At 44.9% G+C, this 14,130-nt stretch overlaps 1 protein-coding gene across 1 annotated transcript in view; it reads left to right on the top strand.

Annotated features, from left to right (window-relative positions):
• Positions 1-764: 764 nt before the first annotated feature.
• Positions 765-14,130, top strand: part of ano11 (anoctamin 11) — a 39,438-nt gene continuing 26,072 nt past the window's right edge. Inside the window, exons 1-5 of the mRNA XM_067970053.1 lie at positions 765-896; positions 3,587-3,683; positions 5,846-6,027; positions 8,914-9,021; positions 11,726-11,862. Of these exons, the coding sequence (XP_067826154.1) occupies positions 765-896; positions 3,587-3,683; positions 5,846-6,027; positions 8,914-9,021; positions 11,726-11,862 (656 nt within the window). The remainder of the gene's footprint in view (positions 897-3,586; positions 3,684-5,845; positions 6,028-8,913; positions 9,022-11,725; positions 11,863-14,130) is intronic.

The raw sequence follows: 14,130 nt of genomic DNA on the forward strand, positions 1-14,130 counted from the left end.
AACCCTGTGAGTAAGTGAAACATGAAATAACAGGTACCTGAGAGTGAATTACAGCGAGTGTGGATACCTGGGAGTGTCTGTGTATTTTTATGTGTGTCTGTGTCTCTGTGAAATTGTGTGTGTCTGTAGAAGTGTCTCTCTGTTTCAGGCTATGTGTATGTGACACAAAGAAAAGTAAAATGTAAATAGGTTTTATTGATGGGTTGAAATGACAGATAGGTATGCAGTATTAATTATGTCAGTGAGACATAATAAGAGGAAATACAATGGATCCGCCTCATGTTGACTCTTTGCAGAAGGCAGCTTTTTCCTTAGCTCCATTGTGCCTCCTCCTCTTCCTACATATTTACATTATGTTATTAATATTTAATCAGTGCCCATGAAGCAACTGTCCCAGGATATTTAGTATTTGCGTAGATTGGGGAGGGAGAGCAGCATTGCGAAGGCTGAATTTTAAAGGCAGAACTGCATCAGAATCTGAAGGTGCCGAGAGCCCCTGAGGGCTGTTTTTTTCACAATGTAAACGGGAATGCTGAAGATTTAATGCAGTTCAATGCGCCTGTGCACAGCACATCTGTATGAGCAGCAAAGGAATCCACTGTTGCATTGATCCACTTCCCCAGATTTGTGGCTGTAAAATGCTGAGGTTTCATTTCAGTAAAAGAGCTGAAGTTCTCTTTACTGACTGGAGGCATTAAGATAGGGTCTGCGTGTTTCACAGTTTTGATCCCACGGCCATGTTTGATGTGCTGTGAGACTGGAAGATGCTACAGAGCGAGAGCTATGAGGCTCCGGAGAACCGGAACGTGTTAATGCATTTAGAGAAGGATGCATCCCGAGTTTTGATGGACACGTACGGAAGTGTCCAGAATGGGGGCTACCGCTCTACTGTCTATGTAAGTTACCTTGTTTGTTCCGGTACTAATTATGATCCTGCTAACAGAGCCCTGTTTCTCGGCCTTACAATTACTCCCAGTGTGTACGCGACCTTCTAAAAATCAGAGCTAATTAGCTGTACATTTGTGTAATGTAATTTATTTCAAAGCAATAACTTTGATCCCTATAGAGGGGGAACAGCAGATCCCCTCTCGTGCTGCTCTTTCAGGAATGTGTTCAGCACAGCTCAGAAAAAAACATTTAAAATATAAATTATTTTAAAAATTCTGCGTGATGCTCTCTTGGGATTTTGTTACGTTTGTTAAAAAAAAATCTATTTTCTTAAATTGCATTTAAATACAAGATTCCCTCCCCCTCCCTGCCAAATTTCCTTGCATACAATTCACCAACTGCACACCAAGCACAGTCAGCAATTTTCCATTGTTCCATATATAACCTGGTTCTCTCTCTTTTAGACCTCTGCCAGCCTCTTAATGGCCGACACAGGGTAGCAGCCCCTCCTGCTTGACATCAACACAAGTGCTGTAGCGACCTCTTATCTTGATCCTCAATCACAAGACTCTTAAGGCCCACTATTTCAAAGAAGAACAGGGGAGTTCTCCCTGGTGTCCTGGCTAATATTTATCCCTCAACCAACATCACTAAAAACAGATTATCTGGACATTATCACGTTGCCGTTTGTGGGACCTTGCTCTGCACAAATTGGCTGCAGCATTTCCTACATTACAACAGTGACTACACTTATAAAGTACTAAATTGGCTGTAAATCACTTTGGGACATTCTGGGGTTGTGAAAGGTGCTATATAAATGCAAGTCTTAGTTTTTGTGTTCAATTTCCTTACCTCTGTCCCAGCCCTCTCACCAATCTAGCTCTTTCTGCATCTATCCAAAGGCCTCATTACTCCTTCTCTGCCTCCGCTCAAAGATTCCTCTCTATGTCAATTACTTTGGTTGAAGATAGTTTGGCAGTTCAGCCCGTGTGTGTGTATGTGTTTGTGTGTGTGTGTGTGTGTGTGTGTGTGTGTGACATCTGAAGAGAGGTGGGTGGCATTAATGGTCATTGTGGACAAATCTCTGGTCCTCATCAACCTGCAGTCTTTTTTTTCTCACTCCTCTCCTGAAGGCATTGGTACCTGTTGGGGTATAGTTCCACAGGTACCTCCACCCCCCTGGTACCTCGACAAGTAGTCATCATTCATGAATGTTGGCAGGATATTTGGCTGGAGAACATAACAGCCACGCCCAATTGCGACCTCAACCGACATCCACATGCATTTCCCAGCAAGCGTCACTGAACAGCAATCAGGATCAGAAACAGGGGCTGATTTCCACTCTCCCACACCCCCCCCAGCCCCACCGCTGCCCCCCCCTGCCCGCCCGCCACCTTTCTCTAGCCCCTGGACACTGAAGCTAATGGTAATGTCCCCATTAGCTAACAACACATATTTCTGGTCTGGGCAGTGTATTTTATTGTAAAATCTAAATCTGCTGCTTTAGACTCTGGAAAAAGATAAAAAGCTGTGAGCAGGCACCAGCTTCTCCTTCAAAAGAGAGCTGGACCAGTTCCTGGCTGGAGCTGGAGATCACGGCATACCAAAGGTAGGTGGAATACGAAGTAATTTAATTATGGTCAATGTGGTTTCCTGGACTAGTTTTGATCGACCAAGTGGGTTGGAGAGGAATTTCCAGATTGTTTTCCCCTAAATTGGCCTTTGGTTTTTTATTGGATTTTTGCCTCTCCCAGGAGATTACACGACTGCTGATGGGTGGGCGGTGTTGTGAATCATGATGCTTAAGGTATCATGACCATGTGGGCCAGGCTCGTGGGCCAGCTGGTCTTTTCCTGTCCATCACTTTCGTATGTTTGTATGTTCTTGTATAAGCTGGGGCACCCAAACTGTAAAGTGGGAATTTTAGGTGCCATTCCTTCTGCAGATGTGTATTGCCTTTTGTGGCTATGCTGATTAATGCCTGTGCTCGCTGGTTAATGCCCTTGCTCACTGGTTAATGCCCTTGCTTACTGGTTAATGCCCTTGCTCACTGATTAATGCCTGTGTTCACTGGTTAATGCCCTTGCTCACTGATTAATGCCTGTGTTCACTGGTTAATGCCCTTGCTCACTGATTAATGCCTGTGTTCACTGGTTAATGCCCTTACTCACTGATTAATGCCTGTGTTCACTGGTTAATGCCCTTGCTCACTGGTTAATGCCCTTGCTCACTGATTAATGCCTGTGTTCACTGGTTAATGCCCTTGCTCACTGATTAATGCCTGTGTTCACTGGTTAATGCCTTTGCTCACTGGCTAATGCCTATGCTCATAGCTTAGTGTAGAAGTTTGCTGATTAATGTCAGTCCTGGCTATTTTAATGTCTCTGCTTTGTGGTTACTGCTCATATTCACTGGTTAATGCCTATACTCACTGGCTAATACCTGCGTTCGCTTGGTTAATGCCTCTGGTAACTGAGTAAACCCCATGCTCACTGGTTAATGCTAAAGCTCACTGATTAATGCAAGATTAATGCTGATTGATGCTTAGGCATGCTCCTTTATACCCGTGCTGGCTAGTTAGCACCAGTGCTTTCTTGTTAATACCTGTTCTCACTGGTTAATAGCTTTGCTTTCTGGTTCATGCCCATGTTGGTAGCTGTGTCAAGTGATTAATCCCATCTCTGCTGTTGTGTTGCAGGGTAACGAGGATAATGATGACTTGTATATTAAATCCAATAGTGGTAACAGCCCTGGCTGCAGAGGGAACTATTTCAGGGATGGAACAACAAAAATTGGTAAGAACTTCAAATCAGTCTCATTCCTGTCCTGTTTGTCACTGTGTCTGGATTCATGCAATTCACTTTCTGCCTCCGCCATGACCCTTTTCCTTAGTCTCTGTGTTTTTTAATTCCCTATTACCATTATGGAAACAGTAGACATGGTGGTTGAATATATGCATTTTATATCTCAGGGCAGTAAGCATTGTCGGTGTGGTTTGATGTATATTCAAGTAAAGATTGCCTTACCTCAGGTCAGTGTGCCCGTTTGAAACAGATGGCAATTCATGCCAATGTCTCTGGTTCCCAGGAGCCAGCTTTTTGCAGGGAAATGGAGTTTACAGTGATACACAGCTCTCTGTGACCAGCAGGGTGTGCTAACATACAGTTGGTTATGTCAGGCAGGTGGGCATGAGAGTGAGTTTTCGCAACAGTCCTCCTGCTTGTCTGCTCCAACTTCGGGGAAGAGCCGCAGAAACCCTGGAAAAATAGTGGACAAGTGGGAGAACCCCCGCAGAAATTCACCACACGTGTTTAAAAAAGACTTGCGCTTACCATCACATCTCTCAGAAACATCTCAAAATGTTTCACATAGAGTGGATTACTTTGGAGTGCAGTGACTACTGTTATGTGGGTAAGAAAACCTCTTTAGTTGCAAAAGAAGCAAAAAATTCAGCATAAAACAGTATATAGCAATGTCTTTCAATTCCTTATCTTTGCCTACATTGCAGTGTCAGCATGGTTCCGTTGGTTGCACTTTTAATTTTGAAGGTTGTGGATTAAAGTCCCACTCTGGGCCTTTGAGTAAATAATCTAGGTTGACACTCCAGTGCTGCATTGGCAGAGGAGATTCCCTTTGGATGAGACTGGTTCAGATGGATTCCATGGCACTATTGATAAATGAGCAGGAAGTCCTCTGAGTGTCCTGGCCAACATTCCTCCGTCAAACAACACCACCAAACTTGCGATTCATCTCATTGCTGTGTACAAGCTGACTGCCAATTTTATCTATACAACACTGAATTTCAAAGTAATTCATTGTACGTGAAGCATTTTGAGATGTTTCTGAGATGTGACACACACATGGGAAAGAGCAGCATTGGCTTAGAGTACGATCCAGTTCGATTTAATTCAGAGCTGGCATTCTGTGAAGACTTTTTTGGTTTGATACAGAAAGGCAAGCTGCAGCTCTTGGGGTTCATGTTATCAACACAACAACAACTCGTTGCATAGTAAAACATCTCAAGGTGCTTCAGAATTGGGGGTCAGACCCAAGCAGGTGTAGGAGGGGACATGGGGAGGTGACCAAAGATGCAGTGAAAGAGGTAGGTTATAATGAGGATTTTTGAAGGTGTGGAGAGCTGTAGCAAGGGGGAGGGGTTTAGGGAGAGTTCCAGTGTGTAGGGGAAAGATGGCTGAAGGCTATGCCACTGATGATACAGCGGAGGGAGGGGTGGCCGCAGAATAAGCCAGATATGGAAGAGTTGAGGTTGCAGGTAGGGTTGTAGAGCTCAAGAGGGTTGCAAAGCTTGGAAGGGGTGAGGCTGCGGAGAGATTTGAAAATCAGGATGAGGATTTTGAAGTCAATGCACTGGGGCATGGGGAGCTAATGGAGGTTGGTAAGGACAGAGTTGGTAGATGAGAGGGACTTTGTGTGGAAGTGGAGTTCTGGATCAGTTACAGTTTATGGAGGGAGGAGCTTGGGAGGCTGGCAAAGAGGATATTGGAAGAATTGAGTCTGGAGATGACGAAGGCATGAATGAGGGTTTCAGCACATTGGGGGTGAGATGGGGTGGAGGTGGAAATAGAAGGTCTTGTGATGGACTGGATTTGGGGTCTAAACATAGAGTCCAAAAATTCCACAGGCCAGATTAACTAAATTGCCAGGGGGTACTGTTGGTAAATTGCCAGGGGGTACTGTTGGTAAATCCCCAGGGATACTGTCAGTAAATCACCAGGGATCCTGCCAGTAGATCTTCCCAGATACCTATAGCTATAAATCCAAGACCTGCAAAGTCATTGCCAGGGACTCCTTTCCAAGGTCAGATTAGCAGTTGTAGCTTGGATGGATCAGAGCAGAGTGCTCTTGAGACAGGTGCCCAGTACGTGGTCTGCATTCATCAGCTGACGAGGACCTCGTGTTTAACATGTCTCTCACTGCGTGATTTTCTTCATTTCAGATTTCGTGCTGATTTGGGAGGTGAAAAAAACAAAGCCAAAAAAGCGGAAGGTGAAGTGCACATATCAGGAAATGGAAAAAGAAGAGAAAGACATGGCGAAAATAAACGTGTTCAACAAACATGAGAAATGGAGGAACAAGTTCGTGAATAATTTGCAGAATGTGGGGCTCTTGATGGAGGAGGTGAGGGAGTAACATCCTGTGCCCCTAGGAGTAGTGGTACAGTGTCAGGAGATTAGCAGCTGTACTTTAGTTCTGGGATGCTCAGCCCACAGGCCCAATCCCACTCCCTCCTAATTTTAAACTGGGGTTGCCAACCTTCCAGAATCGTCCTGGAGTCTCAAGAAATTAAAAATCAATCTCCAGGACACTGCTGCAAGTAACACAGGTGAAAAATCCTAAGGGAATTTTAAAAAAATGTTTTTTTTTTCATTTTCTTTGAACACTTTCGCTTATTAGTTATGAAAATTTTCGCTAACAGTCAAGATTAATCCAATCTAGTAACAAAGAGTCCGTTCACTTTCCAGCTGGCATGGGAAGGTGATGTGGCGAAGGGTGGACCAATGACAGGAGTGTGGGGGTTGGGGGGGGGAGCAGCGTGAGGCAAGAGGTCATGTGACGAAACCTCCAGGAATATACCCAACCAGAGTTGGCAACCCTATTTCAAACAGCCCAAGGAATACCTCCTGATTCAAAAAAAACTGTTCCAAAAAAATAACCACGAGCAGAAACAGCTGATTTGTCCGTGGGGAATGAAACAGACTTAACTCAGCATCGACCAAACTGCAAGGCAAGGAGTGTAACACTGCTGGGAATGGAAGGTAAATGTAACCCCACTGAGAGAGTCGCCAGAACTCTCTGAAACAAGGTTCAAAGGGTAGTTAAACAGACTCAATACGCAGTACCTAGTGTTGAATAAAACTGTTTATGCTTATGATTTGATGTACGAGTTTCTGTTGGTAGTTTCTTTTTAAGTACATATCCAGATAGTTTATATGAAGCATGTGCTATCATTAAAAAATGGAATTTCCTGGTGGGCGTATGAGTGCAACTCTCCAGCAAATCCCCCTCAGTCCCCCATCTTTTTTCCAGTGATATGGTTACAAATTATTGAGTAAACTCACTGATTGTATGGTCTCAATGGGGAGAATTGCTCAAAGAGAGTTGGGGTGGAGATAGGACCACAACAGTGAAGTGCTGATTCTCCATCCAGCGCTCCCTTTGACAGTAGCCCCCACCCCACTGGAGTGTGGGTCGATGACTTTACCCATATATTCTATTTTGCCAGTATACTTGGCCCAGGGCAATGTGACTGTGACAGGTTCTCAGTGTATGAGGCCCAATGGCAGCACTGCAAATACTCAATATGTGACAAGCCCTCTGTGTGTGATGGGTGTCTGATTTACAATCATAGAATCATAGAGAGGTTACAGCATGGAAGGAGGCCATTCGGCCCATCGAGTCCGTGCCGGCTCTATGCAAGAGCAATCCAGCTAGTCCCATTCCCCTGCCCTTTCCCCGTAACCGTGCAAATTTTTTCCTTTCAAGTACTTATCCAGTTCCCCTTTAAAGGCCATGATTAAATCTGCCTCCACCACCCCCTCGGGCAGTGCATTCCAGATCCTAACCAATTGCTGTGTAAAAAGGTTTTTCCTCATGTCACCTTTGGTTCTTTTGCCAATCACCTTAAATCTATGTCCTCTGGTTCTTGACCCTTCCACCAATGGGAACAGTTTCTCTCTATCTACTCTGTCTAGACCCTTCATGATTTTGAATACCTCTATCAAATCTCCTCTCAATCGTCTCTGTTCCAAGGAGAACAACCCCATCTTCTCCAGTCCATCCACGTAACTAAAGTCCCTCATCCCTGAAATCATTCTAATAAATCTTTTCTGCACCCTCTCTAAGGCCTTCACATCTTTCCTGAAGTGTGGTGCCCTGAACTGGACACAATAATCCAGTTGTGGCCGAACCAGTATTTTATAAAGGTTCATCATGACGTCCTTGCTTTTGTACTCTATGCTTCTATTTATAAAACCCAGGATCCCGTATGCTTTTTTAACCACTTTCTCAACCTGCCCTGACACCTTCAACGATTTGTGCACATATACCCCAGATCTCTCTGTTCCTGTACCCCTTTTAGAATTGTGCCCTCTAGTTTATATTGCCTTTCCTCGTTCTTCCTACCGAAATGTATCACTTCGCATTTTTCTGCGTTAAATTTCGTCTGCTACGTGTCCGCCCATGCCACCAGCCTGTCTCTATCCTCTTGAAGTCTATCACTATCCTCCTCACTGTTTACTACCCTTCCAAGTTTTGTGTCATTTGCAAATTTTGAAATTGTGCCCTGTACACCCAAGTCCAAGTCATTAAAATATATCAAGAAAAGCAGTGGTCCCAGCACTGACCCCTGGAGAACACCACTATACACCTCCGTCCAGTCCGAAAAACAACCGTTCACCACTATTCTCTGTTTCCTGTCCCTTAGCCAATTCTGTATCCATGTTGCTATTGCCTCCTTTATTCCATGGGCCACAATCTTGACGATAAGCGTACCGTGCGGCACTTCATCAAACGCCTTTTGAAAGTCGATATACACCACATCAACTGCATTGCCCTCATCTACCCTCTCTGTTACCTCAACAAAAAACTCAGTCAGGTTACTTAATCACGATTTGCCTTTAACAAATCCGTGCTGGTTTTCCCAAATCAATCCACCCGCGTCCAAGTGACTGTTAATTCTGTCCCGGATTATCGTTTCTAAAAGTTTCCCCACCACTGAGTTTAAACTGACTGGCCTATAGTTGCTGGGTTTATCCTTACACCCTTTTTTGAATTAGGGTGTAACATTTGCAATTCCCCAGTCCTCTGGCACCACCCCCCGTATCTACAGCACCTCCGCAATTTCCACCCTTACTTCCCTCAGCAACCTAGGTTGCATCCCATCTGGACTGGATGACTTATCTACTTTAAGTACAGCTAGGGAACAATATGTGTGTTGGTTTATATGTCTTAGCTGATATCCATGTGGTTAATAATCTACAGGTATTTCATGTAATTGTCTCCTAGGATGAGACCGTCAGTGAGAGGAAAAGCATCCATTACCTGAAGCTGTGCGCTCCCTGGGATGTGCTGGTGTATTACGCAGAAGAGTTGTGTATGAGGGCTCCATTGCAGGTCAGTGGGGGACTTTACATTCATATCACAAAAACACTTTCAACCACTCATATTTCACAGACACGACTTATAATAACACAATGGGATCTTGAAATGAGCCATACAGGCCAGGAAGGCACCAGCTTTGACCCGTGGTCTTAGTTGAGTTTGCTGTTCTCAGAATAGAGAGCAATAGAGAGCCTCTCCTCGTTCTTCCTACCGAAATGAATCACTTCGCATTTTTCTGCCTTAAATTTCATCTGCCACGTGTCCGCCCATGCCACCAGTCTGTCTATATCCTCTTGAAGTCTATCACTATCCTCCTCACTGTTCACTACACTTCCAAGTTTTGTATCATCTGCATATTTGGAAATTGAGCCTTCTACACCCGCGTCTAAGTTATTAATATATATCAAGAAAAGCAGTGGTCCCAGCACCGACCCCTGGGGAACACCACTGTACACCTCCCTCCAAACCGAAAAACAAACATTCACCACTACTCTCTGCTTCCTGTTACTTTGCCAATTCTGTATCCATGCTGCTACTGCACCCTTTATTCTATGGGCTTCAATCTCGATGACAAGCCTATTATGCGGCATCAAATGCCTTTTGAAAGTCCATATACACCACATCAACTGCATTGTCCTCATCTACCCTCTCTGTTACCTCATCAAAAAACTCTATCAAGTTAGTTAAACACGATTTGCCTTTAACAAATCCGTGCTGGCTTTCCCTAATCAATCCACACTTGTCCAAGTGACTGCTAATTCTGTCCCAGATTATCGTTTTGAAAAGTTTCCCCACCTTCGAGGTTAAACTGGCCAGCCTGTACTTGCTAGGTTTATCCTTACACCCTTTTTTGAACAAGCGTGTAACAATTGCAATTCTCCAGTCCTCTGGTACTACCCCCCCATCTAAGGATGTTTGGAAGATTATGGCCAATACCTCCGCAATTTCCACCTTTACTTCCCTCAGCAATCTAGGATGCATCCCATACGGACCGGGTGACTTATCAACTTTAAGTACAACTAGCCTTTCCAGTACCTCCTCTTTATCAATTTTTAGCCCATCCAGTATCTCAACTACATCTTCCTTTAATGAGATTTTGGCAGCATCTTCTTCCTTGGTAAAGTCAGATGCAAAGTACTCATTTAGTACCTTGGCCATGGCCTCTGCCTCCATGCGTAAATCTCCTTTTTGGTCCCTAATCGGCCCCACCCCTCCTCTTACTACCCGTTTACTGTTTACATGCCAATAGAAGACTTTTGGATTCCCTTTTATGTTTGCCGCCAGTCTATCCTCATACTCTCTCCTTGCCCCTCTTATTTCCTTTTTCACTCCCCCTCTGAGCTTTCTATATTCAGCCTGGTTCTCACTTGTGTTATCAAGCTGACATCTGTCATTTGCCCTTTTTTTTCTGCTTCACATTACTCCCTATCTCTTTTGTCATCCACGGAGCTCTGGCTTTAGTTGCCCTACCTTTCTCCTGCGTGGGAATGTACTTAGACTGTACCTGAACCATCTCCTCCTTAAAGGCCGCCCATTGTTCATTTACAGTTTTGCCTGCCAATCTTTGATTCCAATTTCCCTGGGCTAGATCTGTTCTCATCCCTCTGAAATTGGCCCTCCTCCAATTGAGTATTTTTACTTTAGAGTGGTCCATGTCCTTTTCCATAGCTATTCTAAACCTTATGATACTATGATCACTGTTCCCTAAATGTTCCTCAACTGACACTTGCTCCACTTGGCCCACCTCATTCCTCAGAACCAAGTTCAGCTCTATAATTTCCCTGCAAATTTGCTCCTCTATCTCCTTCCCACTAGTTGTTGGCCCCTGTAATGTAATGCCACTTCAATTGTTTCTTAACTCTAACCAAATAGATTCTGTCCTTGACCCCTCCAGGATATCCTCTCTCTCCAGCACTGCAATAATCTCCTTAATCAATACTGCCACCCCTCTCCTCCTTTCTTCCCTTCCCTATCTTTCCTGAATACCTTGCATCCAGGAATATTTAGTACCCAATCCTGCCCTTTTTTGAGCCAGGTCTCCGTTATCGCCACAACCTCATATTCCCATGTGGCTAATTGAACCTGCAGCTCACCAATCTTGTTTACCACACTTCGTGCATTTACACACATGCACTGCAAACCTATTTTAGGCTTTCTTGTACTCTGTCTTAGTCTGGCCCCATCTACTACCATACTATTTCTTGCTCTACTGCTATCTTTCTCTCCCAATCCTTTCTGCACCTTGTTTCTCCTTTCCAATGTTACATCCTGGTGCCCACCTCCCTGCCAAATTAGTTTAAACACTCCCCATCCCCCCCTCAGCACTAGTGAACCTCCCCGCGAGGACATTGGTCCCAGCTCCGTTGAGGTGCAATCCGTCCGGCCTACACAGGCCCCACCTCCCCCAGAACTGGTCCCAATGTCCCAGGAATCTAAAGCCCTCCCTCCTGCACCATCTCTCCAGCCATCCATTCATCTGCTCTATCCTCCTCATTTCTACACTTGCTAGAGTGTGGCACCGGGAGTAATCTGGAGATTACTACCTTTGAGGTCCTGCTTCTTAATCTCTTTCCTAGCTCCTTAAAATCTGCCTGCAGGACCTCATCCCTCTTTCTACCTATGTCGTTGGTACCGATATGGACCACGACCTCCGGCTGTTCACCCTCCAGCTTCAGAATGTTCTGCAGTTGCTCAGTATTTTCCCTTTTATCTACAGGCACAGCCCAATCCCTGCATGAATTCATCGGAGGAAATCCTGAGGAAGGTCAAGATCCCTAATATCCTGTCCGAGCATGTCCCCAACAGGCCAGTGGATTACTACACCTGTGCCTTCCGCAAATCCAAGCTCGACAAGTAAGTAATTGGGGGAATGCTCCTTATTGAGGGAATCATTGACACGTCTCTCTATGCATCATGGAGTCTGTAATAGAAAGAAGAAAGAGAGACTTGCAATAATATAACGCCTTTCATGACCTCAGGATGTCACAAAGCGCTTTACAACCAATGAAGTACTTTTAAAGTGTAGTTTCTGTAGTAATGTAGGAAATGCGGCAGCCAATTTGCGCACAGCAAGGTCCCACAATCAGCCATGAGATAATGACCAGATAATCTGTTTTAGTGATGTTGGTCCAAAACTAGAGGTCATAAATATAAAATAGTCGCTAATAAATCCAATGGGGAATTCAGGAGAAACTTCTTTACCCAAAGAGTGGTAAGAATGTGGAATGCGCTAGCACAAGGAGTAGTTGAGGCAAATAGCATAGATACATTTAAGGGGAAGCTAGATAATCATATGAAGGGGAAAGAAATAGAAGAATTATGATGGTGGGGTAGATGAAGTAGGGAGGGAGGAGGCTCGTGTGGAGCATAAACGCCGACATAGACCAGTTGGGCCGAATGGCCTGTTTCTGTGCTGTAGTTTCGACGTAACTCAATGGTTGAGGGATAAATATTGACCAGGACACTGGGAATAACTCCCCTGCTTGTCTTCGAAATAGTGCCATGGGATCTTTTACGTCCACCTGAAAGGGCAGACAGGGCTTCGGTTTAACGTCTCATCCGAAAGATGGCACCTCCGACGGTGCAGCACTCCCTTAGTACTGCACTGAAGTGTCATCCTGGATTATATGCTCAAGTCTATGGAGTGGGGTTTGAACCCATGACATTCTGACTCAGAGGCAAGAGTGCTACCAACTGAGCCACAGCTGAGTAAGGAAGCAGGAGGAGAGACAATCATGACAGATACTGACAATGACCACCAGGAAGTGGAATTGATTTACTTATGCAGTAGGATCTGTGGTTGCTAAGAAGGTTTCTCGTCAGTCAAGGGTTTATCAGTATAGTTCCAGTTCCAGCGTGTGTGTGAGATATATGAGTGGAAAGGGTCCTTGAGATTGTTATTGTGATGTGTTTCCATTCTGTGATGTTGATATGTTCCTCGACATAATGTGCTTGTGGTCACCGTGGAATTGTGCAAAGAGCTGTAAAGTCAACACTTGGACTAGCAACTTGCGCTTGTCATGGGTTGCCAGTCTCAGCTGTGTTATCAGGGAGAGAAACCAAGTGGAGCATCAACCCGTTTCTCCTCAAGCAAGAGATTGAGTCAGTCCCGCCACCGTTGTGTACTTCTCAGTGACTGGTTCATGAGCAGTTTTGGCAGAGATCTAGGAGTGGACTGTCTTGTGTTTGCTTTGGGGATGGGACCTAAACATGGGAGAAAGCACAGATATGAAAGGCTTTGCAGTTTTTGTGGGGCCTGCCTCCAAGCAAATCTACTGCATGGCAACAAAAAGCAAAGCCTTGGTAGCTTTGAGGAAGTGTCCGCTCACTGACAACTGCGCAACATAGTGTGTAAATCCAGCTGCCAAGAATGTGAGTCAGAATGAGGTGGGGTTGGCTGACCCCAAGGTGTGTGTGTGTGTGAGAGAGAAAGAGAACTAGACCTGACACTATGGGAGGAGGTGGATGTTTGGAGACTACCCAGGCTGAGGAAGAAGAGCAAGGAGATTGTCTCTGATCTCTTTGGGTGCTACAGCTTTGAGGTTGTTTACAACTGTTCTCCACTGTGTTTTAGGAAGATGTTGGTTAAATATTGCAACCGGACACCATAAGAACATAAGGAATAGGAGCAGGAGTAGGTCGTAAGGCCCCTCGAGCCTGCTCCGCCTTTCAATCAGATCATGGCTGATCTTTGAACTCAACTCCACTTTCCTGCCCGATCCCCATATCCCTAGATTCCCCTAGAGTCCAAAAATCTATCTATCTCAGCCTTGAATATATTCAACGACCCAGCATCCACAGCCCTCTGGGGCAGAGAATTCCAAAGGTTCACAACCCTCTGAGTGAAGAAATTCCTCCTCACCTCAGTCTTAAATGGCTGACCCCTTATCCTGAGACTATGCCCCCTAGTTCTATACTCTCCAGCCATGGGAAACAACCTCTCAGCATCTACCCTGTCAAGCCCCCTCAGAATCTTTATATACCAGCTCTCAGTCTTGGCTGGTGCATATGGGCTGCAGCTCAATCCTGTTTTCCCCAAAGTCTCCACAAGTTGTTGCCTATGAAGTAGAGAGTGCCATGAAAACCAATTTGAATTGGTGATTCCATGAAGTGACGATTTTA

This window comes from Heptranchias perlo, chromosome 32 (genome assembly GCF_035084215.1).
Source record: "Heptranchias perlo isolate sHepPer1 chromosome 32, sHepPer1.hap1, whole genome shotgun sequence".
Classification (NCBI taxonomy): domain Eukaryota; kingdom Metazoa; phylum Chordata; class Chondrichthyes; order Hexanchiformes; family Hexanchidae; genus Heptranchias; species Heptranchias perlo.